General features: G+C 34.2%; 1 protein-coding gene across 10 annotated transcripts in view; it reads left to right on the top strand.

Annotated features, from left to right (window-relative positions):
* LRRC7 (leucine rich repeat containing 7) overlaps positions 1-13,477 on the top strand; it is a 1,078,250-nt gene that overhangs the window by 1,041,167 nt on the left and 23,606 nt on the right. For all 10 annotated transcript variants that reach the window (XM_063711876.1, XM_054533117.2, XM_054533085.2 and 7 more), the window contains one exon: positions 6,280-6,372. In XM_063711876.1, coding sequence (XP_063567946.1) covers positions 6,280-6,372 — 93 coding nt within the window. The remainder of the gene's footprint in view (positions 1-6,279; positions 6,373-13,477) is intronic.

Below are 13,477 nucleotides of genomic sequence, written 5' to 3'. Positions count from 1 at the left end.
TATTTTATTCTCTTTGAAGCAATAGTGAGTGGGAGTTCACTCATGATTTGGCTCTCTGTTTGTCTGTTCTTGTTGTATAAGAATGCTTGTGATTTTTGTACATTGATTTTGTATCCTGAGACTTTGCTGAAGTTGCTTATCAGCTTAAGGAGATTTTGGGCTGAGACAATGGGGTTTTCTAGATATACCATCATGTCATCTGCAAACAGTTTCTTTAGCATGGTTTTAAAAAATCACTTCCTTGCTGCTAACTCTACCAAACCTACTTCCCCATTTCAGTTAATGGCCTATCACCCTTTTGATATGACCAAACATCCTTGATTCCCCTTCCTCACAGCCTACACTCAATCCACAGCAATTTTATCAAGGTGTGTCTTGAACCCACCACTTCTCACCACCCACACAGCTACCATCTTAGTTGGCCGTAACGTCACCCCTGACTACTTCAAAAGCTTCCATATTGCTTTCTCTTCTTCCAGTTTACCTCCTTTTGTCTATTCTCCACTACTAAAGTGATCTTTTTTAATAAACGTAAATTACATTACACCATTCTTCCTCTTAAAATGCTCTAGTGGCTTTCAAAATTTCTGAATAAATTTTAAATCCTTACTATGGCATAGTGTCCCTGCAGATCTGGCCCCACCTTCCTCTCCTTCTATTCTTTCCTTAGCTCTGTCATGATGACCTTGTTTTTTAACGGCTTTATTGATATAATTTATATACAATAAAGTTCACCTGCTTAAAGTGTATAATTTATTGTTTTCATTACATTTGTACAGTTGTGTAACTATCACTATAATCTAACTTTACAACGTTTTCATCATTCAAAAAGAAACTTTGCATCCTTGAGCAGTCACTTTCCATACTCCCTCCAGCCCTAGACAACCACTCATCTACTTTCTGTCTCTATATATTTGCCTATTCTGGACAATTAATATGAATAGGATCATACAATACATGTATTTTTGTGATTTGCTTATTTCACTTAGCATGAGGAACTGAATGTAGCATGTATCAGTATTTCATTCTTTGTCATTGCTAAATGATATTCCATTGTATGGATATACCACATTTTGCTTATGCATTTATCAGTTGATGGTTGATGGACATTTGGGTTGTTTCTACTTTTTGGCTATTAAGAATAATGCTGCTATGAACATTAATGTACAAATTTGTGTGGAGATATATGTTTTCATTTTTCTTGGGTAGATACATAGAGGTGAAATTGCTGAGTCATATGGTAATCATGTTTAGCGTTTTGAGGAACTGCCAAATTATTTTCTAAAAGTCGTTACAACATATTAATTCTGAACAGCAATGAATGTGGGTTCCACTTTTTCCACATCCTTACCAGTACTTATTATTGTTTGTCTTTTGTACTATAGTCATCCTGTTCATTAGTATCTCATTGTTATTTTGATTTACATTTCTCTAATGACTAATGATATTGAGTATATTTTCATATACTTTTTGAATGTTTATATATCTTCTTTGGAGAAATGTCTTTAAAAAATTTTGCCTATTTTTAAATTTGGATGTCTTTTTATTATTGGATTGTAAAAGTTATCTGTATATTCTGGATATACAACCCTAATCAGATATATCATTTGCAAATATGTTCTCTCATTCTGTGGGTTTTCTTTTCACTTTTTGATGGTCTTCTTTGAAGCACAAAAGTTTTTAGTTTTTATGAAGTCCAACATATCAATCTCTTATATCGTCTTTGGTTTCATATTTAAGAATCATTGCCTAATCTAAGGTGATGAACTTTACTCCTTTTTTATTTTCATCAAAGAGTTTTATAATCTAGGTCTTATGTTTCAGCCTCTGGTCTACTTTACATAACTTTTGTGTATGGTGTGAGATATGAGTACAGATTTATTCTTCGGCATGTGGGTATCTTGTCCCAGCACCATTTATTGAAAGACTCTTCTTTCTCCAAGTGAATTACCTTGAACCCTTTGTCAAAATCATCTGACTATAAATGTTAGGATTTATTTCTGGAGTCTCTATTCTATTAAACTGATCTATGTTGTTTCTTGACGTTATAAAGAACAATCCATCTTTAGGGCATTTATAATTGCTGTTCCCTTTGCTTGGGATAGTGTTTCATTTTTCTTATTGTTCATTGTTTGATCTTTGGCATCATTCACATTTCTGCTCAAATGTGACATACTCAGAGAGGGTTTTTTTTTACCTACTCTATAGAAAATAGCTCTTTCCTGAGGCAAGAATAAGCTTAAAATAAATAAATAAGTAGAATAACTCCTCACTCCATTTCAATTACTCTCTACTACCTTTCCTGCTGTTTTCCACAGCTCATCCCACTATCTGAAATTACTTATTTGTTGTTTATGTTTGCTATCTATCTTCCTCATTAGAATGTAAGTTCTTTGAGGACAAGGATATTTTTATCTGCCTGGTACTTAGTAGGGAATCAATAAATATTTGTGGAATAAAGTCATAAATCATTATTTTGGCAACAGTTTTTATTTTCAAAGCTATGACAGTTTTCCAGAGTAGTTTATTTCAAAGTCACTGATAATTGAGGTACTCTTTGAATAACTGACATTCCTTCTAAAACTCATCATGTATTTTAACAAGGAGTCATCATATCCTTTTTATTAAGGAAGGCAGGGAGAATTTTAGCCTTTATTCTTATTTATTTATTTATTTATTTATTTATCCATTTATTTACTTATTTATTTATTTATTTTAGTGAGAGGGCTCGCCCTGGCTGGAATGCAGTGGCACAATCATAGCTCACTGCAGCATCAAACTCCTGGTCTCAAGTGATCCTCCTGCCTCAGCCTCCTGAGTATCTAGGACTATAGGTGTGCACTACCATGCCAAGCTAATTTTTGTAACAATCCATTTTATCAAAAAAGCCTTTCCAAAATAAGACCCAGTATTGTAATTAGAGTAAGATTAACACAGACCAGAAGTTATCAAGTAAAGTAGAATTATGGAAGCAGACTCTGAAAGACCATTGATTGCACTACTACTGCATATGTTTTCAGCCAAACCATTCATTCTTTAAAACCAGTCTCTTAAAAGAAAACTGAGGCTGGCGTGGTGGCTCACGACTATAATCCAAGCACTTTGGAAGGCTGAGGTGGGAGAATTACTTGGCCCCAAGAGTTCAAGACCTCATCTCTACAAAGAAAATTTAAAAATTAGCCAAGCATGGTGACACATGCCTGTAGTCCCAGCTACTCCAAAGACTGAGATGGGAGGCAGAGGCTGCAGTGAGCCAAAATTACACCACTGCACTCCAGCCTGAGAAACAGCAACAACACCTTATCTCAAAAAAAATAAATTAATTAAAGAAAATTAAAATAATGGTTCTCATTAAATAAGCTATTTATTAGCTTCCTAGACCTAATCTTTTACTAGAACACTGCATTTCCTCTTTGCTGATCCTCTTTAGTTTCAGACTGCTTCCTGGATGTAAGGTATTCTGTCCTCTTACATTTTATGGCTTCTTTGGGCCTTAGCAGGCAGGTGGAACTACTTATATGTGAGAGGAATACTCTCTCTGACATGCTTTATGAGACCCAGTAGTCACAATACAACCTATTAGCCATACCTTAGCATGCCCAAGAGCAGTCTAGCCTCAGATCAGAATTTATGTTTGTTTGTCACATTTATAAAACTACAGTGTCATTATTATTTCTATTATTAAAAAATATTAAAGCAGTTCTTCATACACTTGGCACATGTGAAATTTCTCTTAGATTTTTAGTGCCTTCCAGATTTACAATAATATAAAATAGATATAGTCACTACCTTGAAAGAGAACAACTGGAAACTACTCTCAGCAATTTACTTTGTAAATTAAACCTGTTACATTTGTTTCCTTTGAGTTTTAAAGTGGCCTGGAGAAAGCCAGAAGTGCATATACCTTCTACATATTATGTTGTGGCAATATGAAATGTTCACATTAGAAAGATATAACGCCAATTTTAAATAATGTAATTGGAAATGCATAGAAACATTGAAAAACACAAAAGAAAAATATTTTCATCATATTAGTTGCTTTCTTCTCATTTTGTAATAAATAATAACAAAGAGATCAACTAGCATACTGAATAAAGCTAAAATATTTCTTTCAGCTACATCAGGCTATTATAAGTTTATATTCATAAACTAGGATCAATATAAAAATGCAAAGTATTATAAACTGTAAATTCTACCACCTATGATAACTAGTTTTAACAAATCTAGCTCAGTGGAAGGAAAAGTTATAATTACACATCTTTAAAATAAAATAAGGGACAGTACTTATAGTACATTTACTCATAATTTAGAAACTATTCAGTAATGACTACATAAAAATCACATTAGTGCATAGTTTTCATCTTTGTGTAGCCATAAACTATCTAATATTTAAACATTATATTTACTATTATGAAATATGACAGTGAATTAAGTATAGGATTATTAAACAGACAAACCTAATTTATCCAGGTTCCAGTGACAATATGTGCTAATTAAGTCAGAAATAGGACTCAGTTTGCCTTGAACTAAGAGGTAGGGATTGAAGATAGCTCACAATAAAAATGTAAAGAGTGTTTTGGGCATTTACATTTGCCATAAACAAATTAATAGGCTAAGCAAGAATTCTGGGGGTAAAAATGGGCTACTTAAGAAAGCAAATGTTTACAATCACGTTTAAGAACTCTTCCAGTATGTAGCTATGTAAATACAAAATATATGCCAAAGTGTGTCATCTTATGTTTTTTTCTTAACTCTTTATTAATCTTTTGCCTGGTAAACTTTGGTAACACTTGGTTCACCTAATACTTACTCTGTACTTAAAAGTTGTAAAAGAGTTGGGCACAGTGGCTCACACCTGCGATCCCAGTGCTTTGGGAGGCCAAGGTGGGAGAATCACTTGAGGACAGGAGTTCAAGACTAGCCCAGGCAACACAGCAAGACTCTATCTCTAGAAAAAGAAACAAATTAAAATTATTCAGGCATGGTGGCATACACCTGTAAGTCTCAGCTAGTTGGGAGGCTGAGGCAGGAGGATACTTTGAGCCCAGGAGTTCAAGTGAACTGATTGCAACGCTACATTACAGCCTGGGTGACAGAGTAAGACCTTGTCACTAAAATAAATAAATAAATAATAAAAAATAAAGTTACAAAGTGTTTTTTCTTTATGTAACCAATGTATACTGCCTCTTGGTCCGAAATCTTTCAATTATCTGGGATCACCCTGTCCCACTTTACCTGGGGAACTAACATTTTTACCATAGCCCACACACACATCTCCTGCTCAGGGTCTCCAGGAATTCTTATGTTTGTTAGAGTTTCTCTAGGTCATCCCTGGCACTGATGTCATTTCTGCTGAGTTCTTGATCTACACTCTTTTTATTAACTTCTGTTATTGCTATTATTTTTACTACAGCCTTATCCCAAGGCGAACCCCACTCCTAATGCTGTCATTCCCCCATACTACTATAAAACAAAAGTCATGTTTAATAGACTTTCATTGATGATTTGGGATGTTGGGGTGGTAATATAACAGAACATTAGAATGTTTGCCCTTGTGTTGCGTATAGGCCATTCTCTTTCCCTAGCAATGTCTCCATATTGTTGACCTCTTTCTTTAACTACACCTCATCACACTATTCTCTCCTTTCTTCTAAGGTTCCTAACTCCTACTCCAGGAGCTGCTGCTAGACTTGAAACTTCACTGAGCATTTCATTTTTCCTTTTTTTTTACCCTCATACAAGCTGTGGCTACTTCCTCAACTAAAAGATCTAATATTCCTAAACAAAGAATTATCTAACAAGGAGATGAATTATTCTACTCTACTACAAAGCAGGCACAATTTATTTAAATAGCCATATTTTCTTTCACTCTACATTTTAAAGTTTTGTTTCACTTATTCAGACAGTCCTTTCTAATCAACCTGAATACATGTGCATTTATGGTTGATAGCTAAGATAATGCATAGTATTTTAAGTGTTTATAAGACTTTTAACTTTTAAAAATGGCTAATCAAAATTTAGTCCTGTAAATGGTAACAAATAAGTACTTGCTAATATCTTCTTGCCCAGATAATTTCAAGCTAGTTTCCATCATAACTGATGCATATAGAAACATTAAACATTTTGTCAAAGTTTATATTGTCTTTTGTGTATCAAGTCAACATAGGCTAACCCTAAGAAATCAAGTGAAATGTGAATCTTTTCTACTGAAATACAGTTATTTGAAAATATTTAGCTTTGATAACTATTTACTTACCTTTTTATATCTTTTTTACATAGTTTTGTGTGAGAATAGAAAAGAATCCTGGCCTTGGATTTAGTATCAGTGGTGGAATTAGTGGACAAGGAAATCCATTCAAACCTTCTGACAAGGTAAGAAATGAACATCTTGTTGATAATATTAATTAGAAAAATACTATCTCCTACAGTAACAAAGGTTAGAAAAAAATTCAAGTGTTTTTTCTGTGTTTTCATGAGCTAGCCAACTCTGAAGCCAATTAGAAACTTTTTCAGCACAGGGATAAAAGAATTTACTGCAGCGCTTGACACATACTAAGAATAAAGGGAAAAGTCTGTAAACATTCTATTTAAAAGGCAGAGTTTTTTTATATTTTTGTGGGGAGGCTTTGTGTTTTGTTTTTGTTTTTGCTCCACAGTTGTCTATATTTGTAAAGAAAGGTATATAGACAGTTTCTAACAAGTTGTTTCCAAAGGTTAACTTGTAAGTCACTTATTTAGGAAACTGTTTTCTCACAGTAGCAGAATGATTACATAGTAATTCAATGCAAAGGCAAGCTGACTGCCATCTCTTCAATTCATCAAGCATGTAAAGAATTTTGCTAATAGAACTGTAGAATTGAGAAACCACAGAAAACAAATTTTCTATGAGAAAATCAGTTAGCGTTAGCAGAAGAATTAGGTCCTCCTCTCGTACTTACCCCTGCTTTCCAAACTATGGAATTAAGGCACGCCAACTCTAACCTCAACCATTTCCTGGACATTCAAGATGTTGCCCATGCTCACATGTGACCTGCCTGACGCTGATGTGAACCATCTGATTTTTTATTTTTTAAATGTTTACCTGGAGCTATAGAACCTGCCCTGCTACCATCAGTGTTTAATACTCTCAGCTTTGAATCAATTAATAATTATTCAATGATAATTGAAGCTATCTACTTTTGACCTCATCAAATTGCATTAAGTGACCCCATAAAACTTTAGGATGATGAAGAAAGAAAAAAATTAAATATGAATAAAACCTCCACAGGCTCTGTACTTACCTTTGAGTCACAACCTGGTCCACACCCTCTCAACTCATCACAATTATAAAAACCTACAGATGAATTTCTGATTATGAGACCTACTTCTGAAAAACCTGGGATGCCATTACTCTGGAGCTTTCTGTAGCCTGAAACTGAGCCTTTAACACCACATTTTCCTCGTCTTCCTCCCAGTGATCTTGTTTCTTTTACTCTTCCTACCCTTCTTCCTTTCCGTTTTGGAGAAGGTCAGGAGAAGAGGTTGGTCCAAAAGGAAGAATTGTTCACATGATTATATACATTAGGAATGAAGAGACCAGAGGAAAATCTCCAGTGACCAAAGATGGGAGCTCCTTTGGTCAACAGGCTGGAGCAGCTACTTATATAAAAGGAATGTATATGAGGCAATCCTCTAATTAGAGGAATGCCAATTAGAAACATCTGTTCATAAGTAACTATCGTATTTCCATTTTGAAGTGATGTTGAGGATACCATTGATTTATTACAATTAAAATATTCATGGCTTAGACCAACTGTTTACTTAATTTTAATAAATTATTAATACATCTTAAAGAAGCATAAAAGTTCAAAATTATCAGAAACATGATGGCATTTTTTAAAACCTCAAATCATTATGTCGTATTTATCTTGACTCCTCTTTTTGTCTTTCATTTTACATCTCTTTCATAAATTCTTTCAATGAAAAGTCAATAACCTTATGATACTTAAGAGAGTTGAAATTCAAGACATATTTTTCTGTTCTTTCTCACCAGCATATAAATCTTTTCACTATATTTTTGGAAGGTACAGGGTAAAAAATATTTTTAAATTAAGGATGAATAGATTGTTAAATAGTCAAGATGTCAGAATACTGTTGCATTTCTGCTCTTTTCAACTGAAAGAGACTAGATCTCAGGCTTTCAAATCATTGCCTGCAATTCTTCCACTGTGATGAATATGAACACTTTATAGCTATTCATTTAATTTCTCATTTGTAACATTTTGATGACTCTAGTGAGACTGAACTATGTCTATGATCTTATAATTTGCTCTTTTGGTTAAATGTAACAGATAAAGCACTTGAATTGTATAATGTGTCCATTGAAAGATTTCCCCTCAAAAGCACTTTTCTTTGGCTGATTACGCTCTAAAATCATTCATAATCTGAAAAGTAAATCGCTATTATTATAAAATTGGTGGGAGCAACTAGGAGTTCCAAATCTACAGAAGAATCTCAATACTGCCTTTCATTTATTGACCAGTTTTTGTGGCATGCCAAACATATGGGGACAGTTTGGTTAACTGTTCAGAGGATCTAAAGACACTGACTGACAATTTACATAAGAATTTAGTCCACTCACAAGGAAAGGGATTAATCTATTGGAAATTCAGCTGTGTTTTTTAGCCCTAGTGCCCTATTCTGAAAGTGTTGCATAAAATTTAGAGTAGAACTCAGTGCCTGAAACTACCTAAAAATATTAAACTGTAAGAAAATGAAAATGTTGAAAAACAGATTGGTTTTTCATGAAATGGCTGATTTACAGCTGGAAGTAAGAGGAACCAAGTTAAACAGATGTTTAAGATCAACAAATACTGCCTGAGTCTGAGGTAGACTTATAAGGAGTCTAGTCATGCAAAAGTTTAAACTTTAATATGATACATACTCTCTTCAAATAAATAAGTCATTGATTAGGAATATTCTCAGAAATACACTATATTATTTTCCTTACTGCTCATGGATGTTTGAATGTTTTGTTGCTCAAAATTCTAAGTATCTAAGAACATCTGAATGTCTTAGAGGTACTGAGGACCTCTAACTTCTGTACTGAAGTTAATTAATATATTTGTTCCATTCTCTTCATTATTGTTGATGGAAATTAGTTTCAGGGAAATGACAAGGACCAATGTGAGATAGCATCCAAAACGATTACAGCCAGACAGGGAAAGACTGAAACAGTCATCTCAAAAAGCTGAGAGCCACAACTGAGGCAAAAGTGAACTATATTGTTCGGTCTGGCAGACGTTCTGATCTACGTTCTGGAGTAGTGTTGAGATTATTGCAGAAAAACACTTAGGGCAGCCCAAAAGTTAACTGAGGCTTTATGGAGGAATCAGGATTAAGCCAAATATGAGGGAATATTTTTACCAGACTTTGAGCATTTAGAACAGCATCTCATCTAGCAAACTTAACTCCCCTTCAAGATCCAAGGTAGTCTTGATCAAATACTGTCTCCTCCAGTTAAAGGGATAGAGCACAATTAGCCCTGCAGTTGATATTGTCAAAACAATGTTTAGTAGTGAAAAACACCAGTTCATTCAGCATAGAACTCATTATTTCAGTGTTCACTGTCAAGCAGAAACTGCTTTTACATACTTGGAAAGAGAAAGCAGTAGAACACTGGATGGAAATTAGTTGCCTCTGTCCTCTCAATGAAGTGTATAATAGCCATGATCTGTTTTATTACAATAAAGAAACATTGCTGTCAAATTGTCAAGATACTGCAGAGAGATGAAAGATTTTGAGCCAACAAATCTGATAGTAAAGCAATAAAAATAATAGCCTTTTATTGAGTATATAGAAAATGCTGGCCACTGTATTAGGCTCTTTATATATATGAATTTATGAATTTATGTGATCTTCATAACAATTTCTGTTAGTTGAGTAGTATTATTATTCCCCATTTTATTGAGGCCCAGAGGGGTTAATTAACTTGCCCAAGGTCATTTAGCTGATCTGTGGCAGACAAGATTTGAAACAAAACTGAGCTGACTCCAAATGCTTTTCTTAATAAGCATTATAATACATACCTCTATCTGCAAATGTCACTTAGCAGAAGAGCCATGACAAATTTATACCCTGTAGAGTTGAGACTAATATGATATTCTAATATTGAGAGTATTACAGAGCCCTCTAATTAGTCATAGTCTAGATATTTTTTTCAACAAGTCCTTGGGAGTCAGCATGTATTCTCTATTGAACCTAGATAATTAGGAGCATACTGTACAGAGAAGATTGCTAAGCAATTATATAACTTGGGGACTAAGGTATCATTACAGTGGTGATTCTGCCAATGGAGCAAGCCACAGTATTCTTTGCTTGTATGTAAGCACTCATAAAATAATTTCCAATTGCAAAATTTAAGGAATTTACCAGTATAATTTCCACAGGATGTTGTTAGAAAGAGGAAACTGCATTAATAGATAACTGATGCCATGCTGTTGTAACATTTTATAAGGCAACCCAGGACTCTGCAAACGAGAGAATTTTTAATGATGCATTCACAAAACTCATCATTCAGGGATTCATGTTCTTCCTTGCTCCATCTAAGGGAAGAAGAACTAAGCTCCTGGATCTTAAAGAGATTAAAGAAGACTCATAGCCCCTTTCCCTATATGGTATAAAGATGTTGCACTGAACAATTGCATGAACAATTATCTACTCATAGTATCAAAATGAAAGCTGTTTTATGGATTCAACCCATCCTCAAAGGACCTAACAGCAGCAAATAATACAGACTGGGGCATTGGGGCCAGAGAATCAGTTATCCTCCACTATCCACCATTTATGTGGAGAATAGTCGTAAGTGCCTAAGCTCAACAGATGCCAGAGAGCTCATCCATATTTCCACTAAGTTGGGCCATCTAAATGTAGCCATAGAAATGATAGAAAAAAAACAAATTCATGGTTTTTTTAAAATGCCTTAATTTGCCTATGGTACGGGTAAAATTCCAAGCCATCGAAAGAATATTAGGAGCATAGAAAATGTAAACTATTATCACCAATAAACTCTAAATAAATGTCCTAGAATTTCAGAATAAATTACCATAAATTATTTACATTACATTTAAATTATTGCCTCCAGATGCCCAAACAGCCTGCAATAGGACTTAAGCCCCTCCTTTTTTCACTCCATTGTTTTAGTGGATATGGATATTACATCAAATAAAAGGTTTTACATGATTAATATTAAGAAAAGAAGGACACTTAGACATGCAGAATTGAAGCTTTTATTTAATACTTTTATCCAAGGATAACAATACTCAGAGGCATGTGGGGCAATGGCAAGTTCAAAAATGCACAAGAATAATGTTCCAGTTTTGCTCAACTTCATGACATTGGGTGATCCATAAACAAAAGCTTGCTAAAGATATGCTTTTAACTTGTAAAAAAGGTCCATACCATATGCCTATTTCCTGTCAGGTTTTCTCCATGGATATAAAAAATGAGAATAGCAAACATATTTGCTTAAAACTCCATATAGCACAAGATGTATATTTACTACATAAATATTAAACTACTTTTAGCACATTTCCTTAACTTTATGCAGCTACTAGACAAATACAATTTATTGTATATGTTTCTAAATTCATTTTTTAAGTAATATAATTTATATATGTGTCACATCCTTAATTCTACTTCAAGTGATTATGTAAGGCAAAATAATTTGAAAAACTTTATGCATTATGTGAAAATAAAATTCAGGAGCAAGGGATAGAGATCAAATTGTTTTTGTACTTCAGACTAAATTTAGGAAGAGGCTGAAACAGATTTTATTTTATATATAAAATGATTTTTTAAAATAAATTTCAAGCATAAATTCTTTTATAAACATAACTGATTACTTCAGCTGCATCTTAGTCATATTGCAATTTGAGGTTCAAAATGCCACTAGGTTGTTTGAGGACATTAAAAGTGAGATGAGTTCTTTCTTTAATAAAAAATAAATTTTCACCTTTCAGTTCATTGTCTTAACGTTGGAGTAAAAGGTCCAAGATCTATTCAGAAACATTGGTAGAAATGAAATGTAGTCTTCACAATCTCCTACAAATAGTATTCCTACAGGTGTGACGATTTATACCAAGCTTTTTTTAAAAGGTATGGTAGCATGCTTTAGCCAATTGAAAAATGTCAGTATCTAGACATTATAATAGAAAGGAGACATGAATTTCAGCTTATGAAAGCAAATAAGTATCATTAATTCTTCAGGAAACTTTCACTGGGGCATAAATGTGAAAAAGTAAGGTCACTAAAAAGTATCAATGTGAAGCTAATGAACAATTAAATAAATGCATATATGTGTACTTTGGAACCTAAACATTTTTTAATCAAAATATGAAAGCACTTAAAATTAGCTTATCAGTAAGATCTTACATAATTACTAAAAAGAATAACCAATAATTCCAGAGTTAAAGAGTAAGTAATAGTAGTTTAGGATTACTGAATAAGGTACCAAAGTACACATATATGCATGTTGTTGTTTTGGTTTTTTTTGTTTTTTGTTTTTTGAGACGGAGTCTGGCTCTTGTCGCCCAGGCTGGAGTGCAGTGATGTGATCTCGGCTCACTGCAACCTCTGCCTCCTGGGTTCAAGCAATTCTCCTGCCTCAGCCTCCCGAGTAGCTGGGACTACAGGCACCCGCCACCACGCCCAGCTAATTTTTGTATTTTAGTAGAGACGGGGTTTCACCATGTTGGGCAGGCTGGTCTCGAACTCCTGACCTCAGGTGATCCGCCCGCCTCGGCCTCCCAAAGTGCTGGGATTACAGGCGTGAGCCACTGTGCTTGGCCTATGCATTTATTTAATTATTCATTAGCTTTACAATATAACTAGTATAGCTATACATAGTCTAAGTATCCGATTCTAAGTACAGTGGAAAAGAAAACTGCTTCCTGTATTTAAAAATCGTATTGAATAAACCCATCGCCATGCACAAACCACATTTCCATTAAAAGGGACTATCATTTAAACCCTGAGGACATTCACTAATAGAAAACAAGCAACCTCTCTAGTGTGGAATTAAACATTAAAATGATTAAAGAAAAGTCATATTTATTTATTTGTCTTTTTTTGTTCATTGAGGTATACTGAGTTCTCTGTTGAAAGAGAAAAAAAAAAAAATCACACGTTCCCTTTGTCCTCTCTGTCAACGAATGTTTCTACCTTGACTCACAATGACTAACTTAATGGAATACCTAGACTTGGCAACCTTTGCTTATTCCTACACTGAAAAAAAAAGACCCATGATATGTTCGAGTTTTGTATGACTTGCACTAGCTGGAGTAGCTTCAGCTGGGGTGGTGGCATTAGCTGAGGTGGCTTCAGTTCCCTGAAGGTGTTCATCTCTGGGACATACAATGAGAATCGCCCAAGAGACAAAGAGAGAATCGAGAATGACTTTTACTTCTAAATCTTTGCTGATTCTTCTGAATGTGAACTG

Source organism: Pongo abelii, chromosome 1 (assembly GCF_028885655.2).
Source record: "Pongo abelii isolate AG06213 chromosome 1, NHGRI_mPonAbe1-v2.0_pri, whole genome shotgun sequence".
Lineage (NCBI taxonomy): Eukaryota > Metazoa > Chordata > Mammalia > Primates > Hominidae > Pongo > Pongo abelii.
Note: the sequence above shows the minus strand (reverse complement) of the source record. Positions and strands in the feature narration are given on the sequence as shown.